The sequence below is a fragment of the Rhinoraja longicauda genome, chromosome 18 (assembly GCF_053455715.1).
Source record: "Rhinoraja longicauda isolate Sanriku21f chromosome 18, sRhiLon1.1, whole genome shotgun sequence".
NCBI classification, from domain to species: domain Eukaryota; kingdom Metazoa; phylum Chordata; class Chondrichthyes; order Rajiformes; family Arhynchobatidae; genus Rhinoraja; species Rhinoraja longicauda.
The window spans coordinates 38,468,263-38,490,485 of record NC_135970.1 but is presented as its reverse complement, the minus strand read 5'-3'; the positions used below and the strand labels follow the sequence as shown (position 1 = coordinate 38,490,485).

The window sequence follows — 22,223 nt, the reverse complement described above, 5'->3', positions numbered from 1 at the left end:
TGGCATAAAAGCTGAAATGTAAAGTTGAATTCACACTTGTGTTCAATTAACTTAAAATATTGATCAAAGAAGAAATTATATTAAAAAACTATAGTTACCATCTATTTACATACATTTACTGATGCTTAATTTGGTGCTTTGAGGTAGAACAACTCAAATGGTGAAACAATTCAGAAATAAAATGTGACTCCACTTTCGGGTAGAACCTACATTTTACAACAGTTGTATGGTCTATTTGCAAGTGCATAACAACTAACAGTAATTTGACACTCCCTAGCTTTCCAAAGAGCACACAACAACCAGTGCCTTCTGTCACTGCACCTTGCTGTAATTACTGGACGCAATATTGCATTAAAGTCACAATGGCAAGAGGTTACTCTCTGCCTAAATTGTTAACAAGTCAAATTGTATTAGGTAATAGCAGCTCCCTTTGATCTACCAGCTGATTATCAGCCTTTTGCACTTCGAGACAAATACAGGATAAAGGGAAAAACGTTGAGTGCAAGATTAAATGGTTAATGTTTTCAGTTTTTGTATTAATTACATTTACTTTCCAATCTTTAAAATTAAATACATTTAATGGGTTTAAAATGTCTTCCAACTTTTAAAGGAATTAAGGTTTAATTAGCTGATTGGTTAAAATAGTTAATTGAATTTAAAAAAAATAAAAACAATGTATCACTTACACAACAAAATGTTGGTGTGCAAGCATTGAATCAATGACATGGGTTCTCAGCCTTGGATAGTGTTAAGCCTCCTTAGTGATGTCAAGCAAAGAGTATTCTATCAGACTCCTCTATGAAGTCAGGAGAAACATTGCTAGCCACAGGATACCCAATCTCTCACCTGTTCTTGTAGCAACAGTATTTATATGACTGACCCAATTAAGCGTCTGGTTAATGGTGAACCCCCACCCACAATGCTGATAGTGAGGGAGCCAGCAATGGTCACATCTCTGAATCCCTGAAAGGGAGTCAGTCAGACTAATGCTGAACATAATTGATCAGTACTTAGAATGATGTTAATGCTACTCGTCACTGATCAACCAAGCTTGATTGTGGTCCTTCGTGCAAAAAGCAGTAATGGACAATTTGATTTTCTGAGGGCCTGTGAATATTAAGTACAGGTACTATATAACATGATAATTGCTTCCCTTAGAATCTTTGTGTTATAGAAAATTGTACTACTATGACAATTGTGACAATGGAGAAGAGAGGATTGGGGCTACCTACAGAGCTTCAGACTCACAATAACACATTTTTTTGCTCCACAGAATTTACAAAAATTAAAAAAAATTGAATAGTTTAATAAGTTTATTTCCATTACTACAAGCTAAAAATATACTGATGGCTATATGGTACATTGTTTATTAATAGAGTATCATTGCACAAGTGTCAATAGAAGCCATTGCATGCCAATTTCAATGGCCACCCATAATTAAAACAGAAGCTATGTTTGGAAGAGACAAGGGTGCCTGATTTCTGCGGGGAAGTCACATGGAAACAGATTTCTTCCCGAAACGGTTTAATATACAAGACATTTGTTTTAATTCAGACAAGCAATATTCACAGTGGCTTTCAAATGGAAAAGAATCAGTAACAAGTGTGATGTTGCTTCCTGGGGTCACCTAAAAGTTTAATATTGAGATCTTCCTGGCTGTTCGTTTGTGTCAACATCAATTAAGAGTGCCAGAATAGAACAGATCCGTCGATGAGTTGCAATCTTATGCAAAATTAATGATTTCTTTGTTTTTCTTAAAACCTGCAGAACAGCATCTTTAAATTTGTGTTAGCAATGTATAACGTCAACCAAGTATTTTGTGGTTATCAAAATGAAGATAATGTACATGGAGTAGAATCACCAGTGACATAACTGGGTAATTCAGGGTACAAAAACCAACTGTAGCAGTTCCAAAGGATGTATCCAAACATACAAGTCATTTCAAAAATTATTGAAATATTTTGGCTAAAACCTTCAATTATAACACATACCCCAGTTCACCCAAGATAATCAACAATCTTAAAATTAAATACAGTATAGAAACTAAAGCGTTCACATCCTGTACATAATTTATAATAGAAACCAACAGACAGGGCAGTAAGGTGCCACAGCGGATGTGTTGCTGCCTTACAGCGCCAGAGCCCCGGATTCGATCCTGACTAAAGGTGCTCTCTATACGGAGTTCCATGACCGCTTTCCTTCCACACTCAAGACAAACGAGTTTGTGAGTTAATTGGCTTGGTATAAATGTAAAATTGTCCATCGAGTGTGTAGAATAGTGTTAGTGTGCAAGGATCGCTGGTCGATTTACCATTAAGTTAATTTTGCTCCCAACTTATACAATAACATTTCTGAAAATTCTTAATGTGCTGCTGCATGCTCGGGTTGCATAATAACTTTTCCAATAAAAAGAACATTGTTCTGATTGTATCTCTGCAAACAATCATCCTTAGGAATAAAACGGAAAAGGATGCATAACAGCTAATTACTTGCAGAATTAGATCACAGCTCGACAAATTACGCAAACATTTCCACTAAGACAAAATGTTTGCAGTGTGAATGTTGTTCATTTGTCTTTAAGAACACTTTGGAGAGAAAGTCAATAGCTTCATTGCAGCTAATTAGTGAATTCTTTATAATGAAATAAGTTGCGATAGTATGAAGTGAAATAGAAAAATGATTTCTACATCGGTTATTCCTCGGGTTTTTTAAATCAAGCTGAATAATTCTAAACATCTAACAAAATGTGAAGTTTCATGTTACTTTAAATTTAGAGGACTGATATAATTAAAAGTACAGTTAAACAAGTTAGTTAAGGTAGCTTTACATAACATGACTACAAAATCAGGTCAGAGGCTAGGAATCTTGCAGCAAATAACTCATCTCCTGGAGACCAGAGACTGCAGTTAGAATCTTGAGCAAGAACAAAAGTGGTGGAAGAACTCAGCAGGTCAGACAGCATCTGTAGAGGTGACATTTCCAATTGCACTTTGAAGAAGGGCCCCCACCTGAAAGATCATGTCAATTTTTCACCCCAAATGCAACCTGGCCCACTGAAACACATTGTTTGTAACTCGCCTCCTAACTCCCCAAAGCCTGTCTACCATCTACAAGGCTCTTCAGGAATATGATGGAATACTCTCCCCTTGCCTGCACGTGCAGTTTCAACTACACTCAAAAAGCGCAACACCACACAGGACATAGCAGCCTGCTTGATAGACACCCCAACACCTACGCAGAATAGCAGCAGTTTGTACCATCTACAGGATGTATAATGGCAACTCATCAGGACTTCCTGCACAGCACCTTCCAAACCCACTACCTCTACCAGCTAGAAGAACAAGGAGAGCAAAAGCATGGGAATACTACCACAGGGTACGCCACACCCCATCATGATTTGGAAATATATCGTCATTCCTTCACTGTTGCTGGGTCAAAATCCTGGCATTCTGTCTATTTACTGGGTCAAAATCCTGGAATTTGTGGATTTACAATGGCAGTTCAAGGTGGCAGCTCACCACCATCTTCATGGGCAATTAAATGCTGGGTCAACCTGCAAAACCCACATCCCTTGAATGAATAAAACGTAGTAAATTAAAAAAAGTTGCTTTAATTGAATGTGTTCAATAGTATTGTAGTTCCAGAATAGTCCTGGAAATCCATAGGCCTAGTCCATTAACCCATGAGAATTCTATTAGCAAATAGGGTGCCCAATGGGTCATGTATAAAAAGTTAAATATGTTCTCCTTTTAACGTTTATGAAAGTTAATTTGATGTTTCCTTTTTCAAAAATAAGTTATTGAAGGGAAAAGTTATTGAATTAGTCGTCCCTAACATTTTAACTCATTTGGATACATATCCAAGTTGTCAATGTATCTTTTAGCTGGATTTCCAAGAAGACATGGGCTAGTCTTTATAGATTTCTTACAAGGGCCCCATACAAACTATATATCTTGTATCTCATGTCACTGTATACCTAAAATGAATATAAATGTTGGTTGTAGTCGATTAGTTTTCCCCCACGATATAATTTACAAGGCCAAACTAGTTATAAAATGGCTTTTGAACAGATCCCAAGATTTATTTTCCCTAAGCAAGACTTGAAAAGATGCTATTATTATATGCTACAAAGGCATGCAGTTAGCAACATTTTAGATCAAATGCAATTCTCTGAATAGAAAATACCACTGACTGGGCCATTTATGTGTACAACTTTTTAGTAGTGATAATAGATCATCTTTATCAGTGAGAAAATGTAATCCAGTCAGGATTTGGCACAGTTGATATGGATAAGAGATATCTGGTAAACTGCTGATAATTATAAATTGAGACTGAATGGGAGTAAATTATCGTGATTAAAATCTAATTTTAATTCTAAAAACATATCTTAAAAACGGTGCTTTCTACACCAATTACTCCCTCATTAAAAAGAAATGTTTCTGAATCACTGAAGAATTACTGAAGAAAATATCAATCATAAACTATGGGTTTCATTCAAAAACATTTCATACTCTCTCTCCCCCCACAAAATAAAATGTGTCAATTGTAGATAAAATTACTACAAAATAAAACAGAATCGCCAAGCAAATACTGTGTATCACATTAAGATCTCCAACTGGCTAGAGCATGGCAAGGCTTTGGCCTCATGAGCATGGATTAAAAGTTGCAGTCACTCATTTAAACATTAAAGATCTTTTAACTTCTGCATCAACTGCATGGAACACATGCAAGTAGAAACATCAATAATTCTTGCATGTTTCCAATTAACTGAAATTTTTGAAGTTAGAAGGAGAAAGGCACTAAACGGGGGCACAAGTGACAATACTGTCAACAATTATTGTAATGCTTTAATTCTGATTGATTTAGTGTGAACTAAAATGTGGATGCTAAACTGTAGTCATGCCAGTTTATGAAACATTTTCTAAGTGGGGTAGCTATCCCACTACTAGCAACTATTCATTGTTACTTGCAACTCAACCTAATATGCAAGCCTAAGGCATTATGCTCATGTCCACTAGTGCTATTCACTGGAGACATACATACTGGACCACCCACATCAGGAATTCAATAGGTAAGTCTTTATTTTTTTTAAAGCACACTATGCATGCCTTTTGAATGGAGCAAATAATTCTCAAGTTTAACTTTTTTTGTTGCCGATCATCAACTCTTTAAAAAAAATCCATCATTACTGTATCAAAAAGAACATAGGCAAGAGAAAATTGTACTTGAGATTGTGGCTACTTTATCTCTGCCACAATTCTAAAACCACCAGCTGTTTAAAAGTGACACTTTAAAAACAAGTATTTAAAAAACGTTTCCAATACCACACCATAGCTTGAATGGAAAGCTACGTGTAACATCAAGAGTGTGATCTCATTTCCCAGTGACATGATGCCAAAGTGCAATCAACTCCTAGAATCAACTCCTACTGAAAACAGAAGGATTTCCAAATGTTTGGTTGGTCTCACAAAACTATCACCTATTGCTCTATCTTCGGAGAATGAAAACAATCCTTAATTTTGTGAATTATAATGAAAACAAATATTATTACAAGAACCAGTTACAGAAAATGACTTTAAGTATCGCAGTAGTACTATTGATGGCACAATTATTTGTAACTCTGCAGTACAGCAATACAAAAGCAGCAACAACTGCAAAGTTTCCACAAAGTGACTAAACACAGGTTGTGGACTTGCGGTCTGCTCTTATTCAGCACCTCCCAAATTGAATCTGATCCATACACAAGTTAGTTAATTTATTAACAAAAGAAAACTACTACCATAAAATTAGGATCATTTGTCACAATTCAAACACCTCAGGATATTTTCTTTGCTTTATTGATCAAAAAAGCAATTAACTATCAACGTCAGCACAGATGGAAAAAAATGACTGAAGAAAATATCAATCATAAACTATGGGTTTCATCCAAAAACACTTCATACTCTCTCGCCCCACAAAATAAAATAGAGGAAAACCTAATTAAACTAGTTCATAATTCAGAAACCACTATTCATAGTTGTGATATTGGGCTATTCTATTGATGCATTGCCACACAAAGTTTAAAATTGTAAAACCAAGTATGGTTTTCCATAATAGTACTGAAGGAATATTCCCAAATTACAAATTTATGCAAGACATTGGCTGATGAAATGCTACATATAAGTCACAGAGAAAGGCAGGGGCTTTTCAAATTAAATGTTTAAAGCAAGTGCAGAAGAGATGCTCATGGGAAAATCTCAACATTGCTTTACAGGTAGTTTGCGATCGAAGAAAATTAGTCAATTGAGCTCCATAATCCAACACTGCTGTTACAATGAGAATGTAGCATGAAAAGCAAATCACAGACAAAATGCAACATCAGAAAAAGGAGCAAGATTTTCTAATGGAATGTAACCTTTGCAATCAAACTAATTTTGAAACACGCGCATCAGCTCAAAGCTGAAACCACTTTGTTCAATGGAAAATAATAGTGAAGTACCAAAAACATGGCTTCCACCCACCATGTCCATGCCGATCCTCAATTGATGATCTTCATTCATCCATTTACCAATACTTGGTCCATTACCTTTTATGCTTTGCAAATCAAGTGTTCACCCAGATACTTAAATGAGTGAAGGTAGGCACAAAATGCTGGAGTACCTCAGCGGGTCAGGTAGCATCTACGAAGGAATGGGTGATGTTTCATGTTGAGACCCTTCTTCAGACTGATACCTTCAATTTAAACCAGCATCTGCAGTTTTTTTTCCTACTTAAATGAGTGAACCGCTCCCATCACTTAAATAACGCAATCCAAATTCCAACCACCATCTGGGTAAAAGATTCCTCAGATATCCTTTAACATCTTTCCCCTATACTTAATCCATACCCTCCAGCGTCTGACAAATGTATTGGGAAACAATTTCCCAATAGGTTTCCTAATATCTACCACCTTATAGATCTCAATTAGATTCTCCTGACCCCCTCTCCTTTGCATCCTCTCCAGATAGAGCAAAGTGCAGTAACTAACATTTCACACAGTCGTCATGGCTATCCCTCGAGGTCGAGGATGATGGTCTACGTTCCGTTGTTTTTATGAACTCTCAGGTGGCTTATGAGTCCAATCCTGACTTTGAAAGTTCTTTGGCATTCAGGGCAGGTAATTCCAGATGTCAGATGTTTGGTTGTTGCTGCCCTTCTTTCCGTTTACTTCTCTTTTTTAATTCTGCGCATCTGTTGGCTTCGAAGGTCACTGTCCCTTTTTGGATGATGGCTCGCCAGAGTTTCCTGTCCTTGGCATTGGTTGCCCAATTTTCGATGTCGATTTCCCATTTCTTCATGCTCGCTTTTAAGGCGTCTTTGAATCTCTTCTTTTGTCCGCCTCTTTTACATTTGCCTTCTTTAAGGTGGGAGTAGAAGGCTTGCTTTGGTAGACGCTCGTCTTCCATCCGAACAACATGACCTCTCCATCTTAATTGGTTCTTGATGACAAAGGCTTCGATGTTTGATGTTTTTGCTTAATTCAGCACGCTGACGTTGGTTCACAATCAATGCTTTATGACGATGTATCATAACCTCCCAGCTCTTATATTTTATGACCTGAATAATATAGGTAATATCGCTTACATCTTCATCACCTTATCTACTCACGCTTTAGACAATAGACAATAGGTGCAGGAGTAGGCCATTCAGCCCTTCGAGCCAGCACCGCCATTCAATGCGATCATGGCTGATCACTCTCAATCAGTACCCCGTTCCTGCCTTCTCCCCATACCCCCTCACTCCGCTATCCTTAAGAGCTCTATCCAGCTCTCTCTTGAAAGCATCCAACGAACTGGCCTCCACTGCCTTCTGAGGCAGAGAATTCCACACCTTCACCACTCTCTGACTGAAAAAGTTCTTCCTCATCTCCGTTCTAAATGGTCTATCCCTTATTCTTAAACTGTGGCCGCTTGTTCTGGACTCCCCCAACATTGGGAACATGTTTCCTGCCTCTAATGTGTCCAATCCCCTAATTATCTTATATGTTTCAATAAGATCCCCCCTCATCCTTCTAAATTCCAGTGTATACAAGCCTAATTGCTCCAGCCTTTCAACATACGACAGTCCCGCCATTCCGGGAATTAACCTAGTGAACCTACGCTGCACGCCCTCAATAGCAAGAATATCCTTCCTCAAATTTGGAGACCAAAACTGCACACAGTACTCCAGGTGCGGTCTCACCAGGGCCCGGTACAACTGTAGAAGGACCTCTTTGCTCCTATACTCAACTCCTCTTGTTACGAAGGCCAACATTCCATTGGCTTTCTTCACTGCCTGCTGTACCTGCATGCTTCCTTTCAGTGACTGATGCACTAGGACACCCAGATCTCGTTGAACATCCCCTCTTCCTAACTTGACACCTCAGGAATCCTCGAACTTGCACGGAAAGTTCCGTTCCTCAATAATCGCCAGGGCCCTACCAGCCATTGTGCATGTTGTACCTTTATTAGAGCTCCCTACGTACATTACCTCAGGATTAAATTCCACCTGCTATCACTCTGCCTATTTTATTATTCAACGAATATCTTCCTGTAACATAGAACTATCCTCCTATCAATAACATCACTGATTTTCATTTCATCAGTCAACTTACTGATCATACCTCCTATATATCTATCATAAACTGTGGATTTAATTCAAATACACTTCATTCTCTCTCCTCATACCTCCTTTGAAAGGAAAAGTCACAGCACCAATATCTCTAGTACATCACAGGTTAAAGGTTTTCAATCAAAAAAATTCCATCACCTTCAACAATCCAATTTTGGATCCAATTTGCCATCCTCCTAGTATCCAATGAACACTAACCTTGTGAAAGGTCACTCCCTTGTCAAAGGGCCTTAGAGATGTTCATGTAGAAGACATCAATGCACAGTTTTCCTGCATTTTGTAAATGCACAGCTAATCCTCTTCCTAATGGCAGATAGATTATATCACTGATATTATATTAATGTGTTAGACAAGTTATTTCAGGAACATGGAACAAGCACCACAAGCATCACAGTGAATTTCACAATCTATCTATCTATCAAAACTCTCGTTTGTTATCTTGTCTGTGACTGAACTTCAGCTAAAACGGTACACAATATCGTGACAATTTTAGGCCCACCTTACTCATCATTGTACTTTAGTGATAATGCAAGTAGTTTTATTGAAATCGGTGTTATATTTTTTAAGTTATTCACATTTTAAAGATTAAAAGGAGGGGAGGGGGAAGGAGGGAGGGGGAAGGGGAGAAGGGAGAGGGAGTTGAGGAGAGAGGGGAGGACAGGGTACTGCACCAATGCAGGAGAGGTTTGGGCCCAACGGGTCCACTTTGTCTAGTATATTACTAAAACTCCCTGTCCATGTGTATTTGTGCAAAGCATAACTTTTATGGTTCGCACAGCCAAAACGGTACCCCATAGTGCCACCATTTTTGCACCACCTTACTCACCATTATCCTGGGCATAATATGTAACAACTCTCATTCAAATTGAACCTACATTTTTAAAGCTAGATTTTTAAGTTTAAAAATTCACTTTCTAACCCATTTCCTGAAACTCCTCAGCGTATGACGTCACAATGCTCCATGTTCCACTTCATTTGCTCCTCACTCGCCAAAACAAGATGGCCGCCGGCAGCGCCGCCGCCCACCCGCGCTCAGTCCTTCCCTCTCCCCTCGCCTGGCCCCAGCCTCAGTCGTTCCCTCCCCCCTCTCCCGGCCTAATTTGTTCCCTCGCCCCTCTCACCTCGCTTCTCGCCCGGCCCCGGCCCCTCGCCTGGCCTCAGTCGTTCCCTCGCCCGTCTCCCCTCGCCCAGCCCCGGCGGAAACTTGCATGTCAGCAGTCAGCGTTGAACGCACGGGCACTGGGAAGTGCTTTTCGCAGCCAATGGCTCTACGGAGGGGAGTGGGCGTGGCGGCAGAGTGGGTGGAGGGGAGGGTGGGAAGTGGGGGTGGGGGGAGGAGGGCGGAACAGTGGGGGTGGGGGGAACAGTAGGGGTGGGGGGGAAGGGGGACAGGAGAGAGTGGGGGTGGGGAGGAGGGGAAAGTGGGGGTGGGGGAGGGAAGTGGGGGTCAGGAGAGGGGCGAATAGGGCTCACTCAGTGACGACACCCTCTCCCATTCCCTGTTCCCCCTCTACGAGGAATGGGCCCAATGGGTCCACTTGGTCTAGTTATTTCATAATGTCAATGTACTTTCACATTCTAAAGTGAAAGTGCACTGACAATAAAATAATTATCTTCTGATTATCTTCTGTTATATTTATACTTAATTACAAAACCCACATTGTACACTGACAGAATAATGTGCAAGAGAAAACAGTCAACCAATTTCTTTTCCGCCAGTAGTCAAATGAATATGGAAGGCGAGGAAAAAATTTCTTAATTGATCGCCTTATTTTAAAACAACATACACAGCTTGCATGTGAAACTTTTTTAATGCCTATAGTAGGATAAAAGGTAATAAGTAAGCATTCCATTAAAACCACAGATAGAAATTATAGCATTAACCCTACCAATGTTCATACTGGTTCTGCTACAAGCCAAATCAACGAGACATAGTACTGGAAATAAATTGAGAACCTCATGTCATGAGGTCAAGACCTGGTGTTAACATCAAGAACACAAAAAAAATGGTTGCTGTCCTGAGAAAGCAAAGGAGTGAACACAACCCTGTCTTCATTAATGGCACTGCTGTGGAGATGGGCAACAGCTTCAAGTTCCAAGCCATCATATCATCAGCAACTTTACACTGATGCAACAATCAAGAAAGCACATCATCATATTTACTTTCTTAGGTGTCAGAGATGATTCAGCATGGCCATGAGGAATCCCTTGAACTTCTACAAATGCACTAGAAAAAGTATTCTGACAGGATACATCTCAGCCTGGTATGACAACTGCTCTGTTCTTGGCTGCCTGAACCTGCAAAGAGCAGTGAACACAGCTCAGTTCATCACAGATTTGGCACTTCCTTATATTCAGTCCATCTTCACAGTGCATTGTATCAAGAAGGCTAAAAGTATCAAAGATGCCTACCACCCTGACCATCCCCTTTCTCTCTTCTCCTTATAGGAGAAGATGCAGGAGCTTGAAAGCACATACTTCAAGACTTAACAGTTTCAACACCACTGCTGTCACTCCCCCAACCCAATTACCTCTTTCACACCTTCCTAGAGTTGCGGCCACACTTTGTGTTGCATACACTCACTCTTAATTCTAACTGACTACACTATTTAGTAATTGCACCTTAATCTTCTTTTGCACTCTATGAGGTTGGGCACATATCATATTTATTGATGTGTTTGAAATTACTGTGTATATCCTGTTTACCCTTCAAGATTCATGTAAACAAGGAATTTCATTGCAACTCTGACAATAAACTAAGCTGTATAACTGACCACCCGAAGCAAATCCAGAATATACATAATACAATTTGAACTGAAACATATAAATCCCACAAAAATCTGCTCCCATAGTATTTGGAAACAGTTTTTACACAACATAAATTTTACTATTTAAGAAAGTAGGGAGAGAGAAAACGGGTAATTATAGACCAGTTAGTCTGACATCAGTGGTGGGGAAGTTGCTGGAGTCAATTATAAAAGACGAAATTGCTGAGCATTTGGATAGTAGTAACAGGATCATTCCGAGTCAGCGTGGATTTACGAAGGGGAAATCATGCTTGACAAATCTACTGGAATTTTTTGAGGATGTAACTAGGAAAATTGACAGGGGAGAGTCGGTGGATGTGGTGTACCTCGACTTTCAGAAAGCCTTCGACAAGGTCCCACATAGGAGATTAGTGGGCAAAATTAGAGCACATGGTATTGGGGGTAGGGTACTGACATGGATAGAAAATTGGTTGACAGACAGAAAGCAAAGAGTGGGGATAAATGGGTCCCTTTCGGAATGGCAGGCAGTGACCAGTGGGGTACCGCAAGGTTCGGTGCTGGGACCCCAGCTATTTACGATATACATTAATGACTTAGATGAAGGGATTAAAAGTACCATTAGCAAATTTGCAGATGATACTAAGCTGGGGGGTAGTGTGAATTGTGAGGAAGATGCAATAAGGCTGCAGGGTGACTTGGACAGGTTGTGTGAGTGGGCGGATACATGGCAGATGCAGTTTAATGTAGATAAGTGTGAGGTTATTCACTTTGGAAGTAAGAATAGAAAGGCAGATTATTATCTGAATGGTGTCAAGTTAGGAAGAGGGGATGTTCAACGAGATCTGGGTGTCCTAGTGCATCAGTCACTGAAAGGAAGCATGCAGGTACAGCAGGCAGTGAAGAAAGCCAATGGAATGTTGGCCTTCGTAACAAGAGGAGTTGAGTATAGGAGCAAAGAGGTCCTTCTACAGTTGTACCGGGCCCTGGTGAGACCGCACCTGGAGTACTGTGTGCAGTTTTGGTCTCCAAATTTGAGGAAGGATATTCTTGCTATTGAGGGCGTGCAGCGTAGGTTCACTAGGTTGATTCCCGAATGGCGGGACTGTCGTATGTTGAAAGGCTGGAGCAATTAGGCTTGTATACACTGGAATTTAGAAGGATGAGGGGGGATCTTATTGAAACATATAAGATAATTAGGGGATTGGACACATTAGAGGCAGGAAACATGTTCCCAATGTTGGGGGAGTCCAGAACAAGCGGCCACAGTTTAAGAATAAGGGGTAGGCCATTTAGAACGGAGATGAGGAAGAACTTTTTCAGTCAGAGAGTGGTGAAGGTGTGGAATTCTCTGCCTCAGAAGGCAGTGGAGGCCAGTTCGTTGGATGCTTTCAAGAGAGAGCTGGATAGAGCTCTTAAGGATAGCGGAGTGAGGGGGTATGGGGAGAAGGCAGGAACGGGGTACTGATTGAGAGTGATCAGCCATGATCGCATTGAATGGCGGTGCTGGCTCGAAGAGCTGAATGGCCTACTCCTGCACCTATTGTCTATTGTCTATTTAAAACTCAACCTTTCCCATTTCAACCATTATAAATACATTTCTAGTTAACTTAATGACCACATACAATAGTCTATGTCCTTTTCATAACCTGGTCCGAAACGGAGTCAGTTGAAGAATAACAAGCATTTTTCCATAATTCATTACTATAATTTCACCCCAGTTATCATACAAAACATAAAACACTTAACTGTCAAGCAATTGTAGTAACTCAGCAAAGGGACAAATAGATGTTACTACTTAGATAAAAGTATAATGCTGACCATGGGGTCAGCTTCTAGTCTGAAGTATATTCTCAATAAAATACCAGCAAGAGACAACAGGAGCTTAGTGCTCCTCATCTATTATCATTTAAAAAGCTTTTCTTTTCCAACAGTGGATGACCTCACATTTTCACAGTATGATCCATTTCTGTTGTCCAGATCCTTTAATTAACCTGTTTATATCCAGCGTGAAGCCTCCACACCACCTTCACAACTCAACCAGCTGTCGCATCAGCAAAATTAAATACACCAATCTGGTCCTCGCCGCCAAATCATTGATATGGATTGATTGTGAGCTGCTGGAATCGTGCATCATCCCATTAATCATAATTCCCACCCAAAAGTGACCCATTCATTTCTATTTTCTGTTCATTAACCAATCCTTAATCTACACTCCCAATCCCATGTGTTCTAATTTTGTTACATAATCTCATGCAGCACTTTATTGAGGGTCTTCCAACTAAAAAACACATCATACTGGACTACCCCTTCATATATCACTTCTAAAATCAAAAACATGTCCAATATTCTTTTTCCCAATCCTATGACTATTTTCTAAATGTTCTTCCTTAATATGAGAGTAGCATTCCTGACAACCAATCGATTTACACTTACACATGTTCTCTCTATTCTTTATGTGGTAAAGTTACTTTTGCAACGTTCAATTTGTGAGAAGGGTTATAAGTTGGCCCACTTGAGACATTTCAGGAGCAGTGAGGGAGTTACATTTTTCTAAAATACGATGTTCAAGATCTTTCTCATGGACAAGTCATGAAATTATTTCAAAACAGTGAACTTACACCAAATTCTCCAGAGCTTATCTCACAATATTCAAACAGATTGTCTGTCCATTACCTCATTACTGTTTTAGGAAGCTTGCAGTGCACAAAAGGCTCCCACAATATCTATCCTACAACTGGATCTATACTTCATTGAATGCCAACAAAATTCACATGTACGCCTTATTATAGCATGGTATCTCTGCATGTTCTCAGGAAAACCACAAAACCAAGCTACGACAGGTGGTTAGAGTAGTTAGCAAACGTTTGGTCAGAGGTTGGTTTGGAAAAAAGGTTTCAAAAGCAGGAAATAGAGGGAGAGGGAATTTAAAAGACCCTTAGCAGCCAAAGGAACAATTACTGATGATAGAATGACCAAAATGATGGATGATAAAGGTTAAAGTTGCAGAATAGCATAGCCTGGAAGTGATTAGGAGATTTAAAAATGTGTTTGGATATGATAAGGACCAAGATTTTGTCTCTTTGGCCAGGTTTTCGGCTAACTTCATACCTTCTTCATGGTGGCTCAGTATTTTGTTTTGATAAAGTTTACATTAAGTGCCTTGGAGTGATTAAACTTATCAAGTTGATCCTGAAAGGTGCAGCAACAATAAAAACATTCCAAAGGACAGGAAAGAGATAATGGATAAAACTGAATGGGAGCCAAAGGGCACATTGGGAGGAACTAGAGAGGAAAATGGCAGAAACAGGAGGAGTAGCAAAAAGGACCAAGAATATTGAGGTTGGCACCATACAGGGCATCAACTGTAGTTGATGAGTGTGGGTAGAATGACTGGAAATTGGGGGAGGGATGGTGAAGACACGGGATGCAAAGGGGAGGAACACGGGGGGAAGGATCACAGTCAGGGGGGCAGGGTAGGTCCTGGGATGGGGACCTGGGATGGGGACCTGGGGGGGGGGGGGGGGAGGGGGGAGGGGGGAGGGGGGAGGGGGAGGGGGACCCGGGGGGGGGGGGGGGAGGGAGGGGAGAGGGAGGGGAGAGGGAGGGGAGAGGGAGGGGGACCGGGGGGGGGGGGGGGGAGGGGGACCGGGGGGGGGGGGGGAGGGGGACCGGGGGGGGGGGGGGAGGGGGAAGGGGGACCGGGGGGGAGGGGGACCGGGGGGGGGGGGGGGGAGGGGGACCGGGGGGGGGGGAGGGGGACCGGGGGGGGGGAGGGGGACCGGGGGGGGGGGGGGGGGGGAGGGGACTTGGGGGGGGGGGGGGGAGGGGACTTGGGGGGGGGGGGGGGGGACTTGGGGGGGGGAGGGGGACTTGGGGGGGGGGAGGGGGACTTGGGGGGGGGGGGAGGGGGACTTGGGGGGGGGGGGAGGGGGACTTGGGGGGGGGGGGAGGGGGACTTGGGGGGGGGGGAGGGGGACTTGGGGGGGGGGGAGGGGGACTTGGGGGGGGGGGAGGGGGACTTGGGGGGAGGGGGACTTGGGGGGGGGGGGGGGGAGGGGGACTTGGGGGGGGGGGAGGGGGACTTGGGGGGGGGGGGAGGGGGACTGGGGGGGGGGGGGAGGGGGACTTGGGGGGGGGGGGAGGGGGACCTGGTGGGGGGACCGAAGGGAGGGGGACCTGGGGAGGGGGACGGGGACGGACACCTGGGGAGGGGAGGGGAGGGAGACCTGGGGAGGGAGGGGGACCTGGGGAGGGAGGGGGACTGGGGAGGGAGGGGGACCTGGGGAGGGGAGGGAGGGGGACCTGGGGAGGGGAGGGAGGGGGACCTGGGGAGGGGAGGGAGGGGGACCTGGGGAGGGGAGGGAGGGGGACCTGGGGAGGGGAGGGAGGGGGGACCTGGGGGGGGGGGACGGACCTGGGGGGGGGGGGGGGGAGGGGGACGGGGGACTTGGGGGGGGAGGGGGACGGGGGACTTGGGGGGGGGGGAGGGGGACCTGGTGGGGGAGGGGGACACCGAAGGGAGGGGAGGGGTACCTGGGGAGGGGAGGGGTACCTGGGAGGGGAGGGGGACCTGGGGAGGGGGACCTGGGGGGGAGGGGGACTGGGGAGGGGAGGGGACCTGGGGAGGGGAGGGGGACCTGGGGAGGGGAGGGGGACCTGGGGAGGGGAGGGGGACCTGGGGAGGGGAGGGGACCTGGGGAGGGAGGGACCTGGGGAGGGAGGGGGACCTGGGGAGGGGGGGGGGACCTGGGGAGAGGGGGGGGGGACCTGGGGAGAGGGGGGGGGGACCTGGGAGAGGGGGGGGACCTGGGGAGGGGGGGGGGGGGACCTGGGGAGGGGGGGGGGGACCTGGGGAGGGGGGGGGGGACCTGGGGAGGGGGGGGGGGGGACCTGGGGAGGGGGGGGGGGGACCTGGGGAGGGGGGGGGGGACCTGGGGAAGGAGGGAGATGAAAGAGGAACAACAGAAGGTAAAGCGTCTGTGCTGGGTCTGGGAGGGTGCGGGCTGATGTCTACCTGAGGTAAGGCGGTGCTGAGCTGCCTTTGAAGCGAGTCCCTCTCGTGGAAAGCCTCTTGCATCTTGGCCTGACACAGGGCCAGCGACTCCTGCGCCTCCCGCAGGCTTTCCAGCAACTTGTCGCGCTCGTCCAACATGTTCACCATCAGCTGCTCGAAGTTGGCCTCGGTGTCGACGCCGTACTGCGAGCCCCGCGGGCTCAGCGTGTCCTCGCTGATAGTCGGCATCACCTCGCACATCATCTTGGGCCGGAGCCGGGGGTTAGGGACGGAGCGGGGCCTGGGCTCACACCGGCCTCTCCTGGTGAGAGCGAGGAGGAGGAGGAGGAGGAGGAGGAGCGGCGATTAGTTAATCACTTGACCGAGGAGGAAGACGGGGGTGTGGGGTGTTGAAATGCCAAAAACAAACCCCGTCAGCCGAGCCGGCGCCGGCGGCAGCCACAGCCACAGCCACAGCAGGCCGTGCCGGGGCCCGAGCTCATCGCCGGCCGCCCGCCCACCCGCCTGGCAAACCCGGCGCCCAGAGTCACGTCGCCTTCTCCTCCGCGGCCTCGGTTCGCGGCGCCTGGCCAAGTTTAATCACATCCCCGCCGCCGCTCCTCTCCCTCTTTCGATGCTCCCTGGAGGACGTCCTCAACCCGTCAAGATGTCGGTCGGTCGGACGGCGCGCGCTCCCGATCCCGCCGCGCGCGCGCGCGCCCGATGATCCTCCTCCTGCAGGCAGCAGCTCCCGCCCTCCCGGCTCCTCCTGACCCCGCCCCCTCTCCTATCACATGACCCCTTCGTCTGGCACCTCTGCTCCTGACCCCGCCCCCTCCCTCTGCTCCTGACCCCGCCCTCTCTCTCTCTCTCTCTCTCTGCTCCTCCTGACTCCACCCCCTCGTCCTGACCCCGCCCATTGGTCCTCCTGACCCCGCCCATTGGTCCTCCTGACCCCGCCCCCTCTCCTATCACATGACCCCTTCGTCTGGCACCTCTGCTCCTGACCCCGCCCCCTCCCTCTGCTCCTGACCCCGCCCCCTCCCTCTGCTCCTGACCCCGCCCTCTCTCTCTCTCTCTCTCTCTCTCTCTGCTCCTCCTGACTCCACCCCCTCGTCCTGACCCCGCCCATTGGTCCTCCTGACCCCGCCCCCTCCCTCTGCTCCTCCTGACCCCGCCCCCGTTCCTATGGTCCTCCTGACCCCGCCCCCGTTCCTATGGTCCTCCTGACCCCGCCCCCCTCCCTCTAGTCCTGAGGCCGCCCCTCTCCTCCTGACCCCGCCCCCTCCCTCTGGCCCTCCTTACCCCGCCCCCGCCCCTGCTCCTCCTGACCCCGCCCGCTCCCTCTGGTCCTCATGTCCCCCGCCCCCCTGTTCCTGGCCCCGCCCCCTACCTCTGGTCCTGACCCCGTCCCCTGCTCCTCCTGACCCCGCCCCCCCTTGTTCCTTCTGACCCCGCCCCCTCCCTCTAGTCCTCATGACCCCCGCCCCCTCCCTCTGACCCCGCCCCCTCCCCTGGTGCTGGCCCCGCCCCTCTGGTCCTGACCCCGCCCCCTGCTCCTCCTGACCCTGCTCCTCTTGACCCCGCCCCCTGCTCCTCCTGATTCCGCCCCCTCCCTCTGCTCCGCCTGACCCCGCCCCTCCCTCTGGTGCTGACCCCGCCACCTCCCTCTGGTCCTCCTGGCTCCGGCCCAAAGATGCTCCTCCTGACCCCGCCCCCTCCGCCTGCTCCTCCTGACCCCGCCCCCTCCCTCTGCTCCGCCTGACCCCGCCCCTCCCTCTGGTGCTGACCCCGCCACCTCCCTCTGGTCCTCCTGGCTCCGGCCCAAAGATGCTCCTCCTGACCCCGCCCCCTCCGCCTGCTCCTCCTGACCCCGCCCCCTCCCTCTGGTCCTCATGTCCCCCGCCCCCTCGTCCTCCTGACCCCTCCCTCTGGTCCTCATGTCCCCCGCCCCCTCGTCCTCCTGACCCCTCCTCTGGTCCTGACCCCGCCCCTCGTTCTCCTGACCCCTCCCTCTGGTCCTCCTGACCCCGCCCCTGACCCTGACCATTGTTCCTCCTGACCCCGCCCTGATGCCATGAGCCTCTTTGTAGGCAGTACATCAGCGGGCTTTGGTGCGTCTTGACTCCAGCGACTCCCAGCCAAGGCGATTTAACATCCCCCTCACCGACACCTCTGCTCCTCCTGAGGCAAGTGGTAATTCAAAAGAGAGCTAGATAGAGCTCTGCTGGCCCCGCCCCCTCCCTCTGCTCCTGACCCTGACCCCGCCCCTGGTCCACCTGACCCCGCCCCCGCCAACGGTCGACCTGGCGCTCGTTTCTGTGTGTGCTTTCCGTTGGCTGCACAGCCGCCAACACCTGGGCCATCTGGTGCAGGTGTCGCTCGCCTGGGTACTGGTGGCAAAAGGGTTATTTAGATGTTTATGTGGGCAAGTTTGGTGAGGTGATCCATATCCAAGTCGTCGAGCTGTGACTTGAAGAGTGACAAGGTTGGTGCACATCTGACTGGACATGTCCAGTGGACAATATAGTGACTGGAGGCGGCTATCTTTGTCTGCTCTAATTCTAGTACAAATGAAGTGTGACCTGAGGACTCTTCTTTGTAAATTTCTGGGTATTGGATTGCATGGTGAGATATGTCACACTGGGGATGATGCCATGAGTCTCTTTGTAGGCAGTACATCAGCGGGCTTTGGTGCGTCTTGACTCCAGCGACTCCCAGCCAAGGCGATTTAACATCCCCTCACCGACACCTCTGCTCCTCCTGAGGCAAGTGGTAATTCAAAAGAGAGCTAGATAGAGCTCTTAAGGATAGCAGAGTCAGGGGGTATGGGGAGAAGGCAGGAACGGGGTACTGAATGAGAATGATCAGCCATGATCACATTGAATGGCGGTGCTGGCTGGAAGGGCCGAATGGCCTCCTCCTGCACCTATTGTCTATTGTAATTATACTTTAAAAAGCTAAAAGACATTTTGACATTTCAGTGAGATATGACGATGGACGAGATGGAGTTGACAGGATGGACACATTTTCCTCGAGAGGATTGAACAATCTATGAAAGTCTATGGTAGACACAAAATGCTGGAGTAACTTAGCGGGACAGGCAGTATCTCGGGAGAGAAGGAATGGGTGACGTTTCGGGTCGAGACCCTTCTTCAGACTGATCATACATGAAAGTCTATGCAGTATATAGTGTGGGAAGGAACTGCAGATGCTGGTTTAAACTGAAAATGGACACAAAATGCTGGAGTAACTCAGCGGGACAGGCAGCATCTCTGGAGAGAAGGAATGGGTGATATTTTGGGTCGGAAACCCTCTTCAGAAGAGTCAGGTGATAGGGATAAGGAAGTGTTAGGTGTGAAAACAAGACATCAAAGGGGATGTGGATCGAAAAAAAATGTTAAATAGATAATTGTTAGGTAGGAGAACATGCCAACGAAGCATACAGAGACAAAATGTAATCGGGGGGACAGACAGACTGGTCAGAGAACTACGAAGTGGGAGGGATGGCAAAGGGAAATCTCAGTTCAGTTTATTGTCACGCGCACTGAGGTACAGTGGAAAGCTTTTGTTGCGTGCTATCAAGGATTACTTGAAATTAGATAAGTCAAAATTCATACCGCTGGGGTGTAAGCAGGTCAGACACAAAATGCTGGTGTAACTCAGCGGGTCAGGCAGCCTCTCTAGAGAAAAAGAATGGGTGACGTTTTGGATCAATACCCTTCTTCAGACTGAAAGTCACCGAAAAGGGAAACAAGATATAGACGGTGATGTAGAGAGATATAGAACAAATGAATGAAAGAAATGGAAAAAAGTAACAATGATAAAGGAAGCAGGCCATTGTTAGCTGTAGCTAGGTGAGATTTGGGTGAGGGATGGATGGATGGAGGGGGAATGCAAGTAGGCACAAAGTGCTGGAGTAACTCAGCGGGTCTGGCAGCATCTCTGGAGAAAAGAAATAGGTGGTGCTTCAGGCCGAAACCCTTCTTAAGACGAAGAGTCAGGGCAGAGGGAACCCGAGAGGTATGAAAAGATACAGAACAAATTAATGAAAGGTATACAAAAAGACAGATCAAAGCCAGCAACGATGATCAAGGAAAGGTGGAGTCCACAATGGTCCATTGTTGGCTGTGGAGAAGGTGATAAAAAGTGATACAAACAGTGAAGCTAAGCAAGACGACAGTGAAACTAGTACGACGTCTCGGGTGGGGAAGGACGGAGTGACAGGGCATGCAAAGATTGTTTGAAGTTAGAGCTGGGTTGTAAGCTGCCCAACTGATTCCAACTCTGCCCCTTCATCGACCTCTGTCGTCCTCCTGACTCCGTTTCCAGGCTGACTCCTCACTTGCTCTTCCCTCCCCTTTGGGCTGCAATCCCGGGGCAGTGAGGAGCCTGGGTTGTGTGGTGCTCACAGTGCACTGAGATGTGGTGTTTTTCTCCTGCACAGTTTAGTCAGGAAGACTGAGGAGATGGGTAATGAGGAGAGGGCGAGAATTTCGCTTCTTTTTTGAAGCATCCAAAAGATATCAATCCGGGGCACAATCTCTTCCCCTCCCCTATATAAAGGCAGATCTGGCAGATTCATTCACTGCCTAATGTGTGCTTAATATACATTGTACATGTAGACCGTTTAGCTGTGTGAGCTAAATGCTATGTTCTATAGCATTAACATCTCCAAGTTTGCGGATGACACAAAGCTGGGTGGCAGTGTGAGCTGCGATGATGATGCTATGAGGCTGCAGGGTGACGTGGAAAAGTTTGGGTGAGTGGGCAGATGCATGGCAAATGCAGTATAATGTGGATAAATGTGAGGTTATCCACTTTGGTGGCAAGAACAGGAAGGCAGATTATTCTCTGAATGGTGTCAGATTAGGAAAAGGGGAGGTGCAAGGAGACCTGGGTGTGCTTGTACGTCGGTCACTGAAAGTAGGCATGCAGGTACAGCAGGCAGCGAAGAAAGCTAATGGCATATTGGCCTTCATTGCAAGAGGATTTGAGTTTAGGACAAGGAGGTCCTACTGCAGTTGTACAGAGCCCTGGTGAGACTGCACCTGGAGTATTGTGTGCAATTTTGGTCTCCTAATTTGAGGAAGGACATTATTGCTATTGAGGGAGTGCAGCGTAGGTTCACCAGGTTAATTCCCGAGATGGCGGGACTAACATATGATGAAAGAATGGGTCGACTGGGCTTGTATTCACTGGAGTTTAGAAGGATGAGAGGGGATCTTACAGAACCATAAAAAATTCTTAAAGGATGGGATATTCTAGATGCAGGAAAAATGTTCAGATCCAGGGGGTCATTGTTTAAGAATAAGGGATAGGCCATTTAAGACTGAGATGAGGAAAAACGTTTTCACCCAGAGAGATTTGAATCTGTGGAATTCTCTGCCACAGAAGGCAGTGGAGGCCAATTCACTGGATGTTTTCATGAGAGAGTTAGATTTAGCTCATGGGGCTAAAGGAATCAAGGGATATGGGGAAAAAGCAGGAACGGGGTACTGATTCAGGATGATCTGCCATGATCATATTGAATGGCGGTGCTGGCTCGAAGGGCCGAATAGCCTACTCCTGCACCTATTTTATGGATCACGTGTAGGCAGATAAGTGTTAGTCTTGTTATCATGTTCGGCTCAGATATTGTGGGCCAAAGGGCCTGTTCCTGTTCTGTACTGTTTTATGTTCTATGTTCTATAGCATTAACAATGTATGGTGTATCCCTCCAAAAGTTAGCATATTTAAATTCCTTTCGTATTTATATACCTATTTTCAGGATCAGCCAAGCCTATAATGATAGTCGTAGAGTAAGACAGTACGGAAACAGGCCCTTTGGCCCA

The 22,223-nt window shown here is 46.6% G+C and overlaps 1 protein-coding gene across 9 annotated transcripts in view; it reads right to left on the bottom strand.

Annotated features, from left to right (window-relative positions):
* Window positions 1-17,107, bottom strand: part of ppfia1 (PTPRF interacting protein alpha 1) — a 129,019-nt gene extending 111,912 nt beyond the window's left edge. For all 9 annotated transcript variants that reach the window (XM_078415533.1, XM_078415531.1, XM_078415532.1 and 6 more), the window contains exon 1: window positions 16,411-17,107. In XM_078415533.1, coding sequence (XP_078271659.1) covers window positions 16,411-16,653 — 243 coding nt within the window. In that variant the 5' untranslated portion in view covers window positions 16,654-17,107. The remainder of the gene's footprint in view (window positions 1-16,410) is intronic.
* Window positions 17,108-22,223: the final 5,116 nt, after the last annotated feature.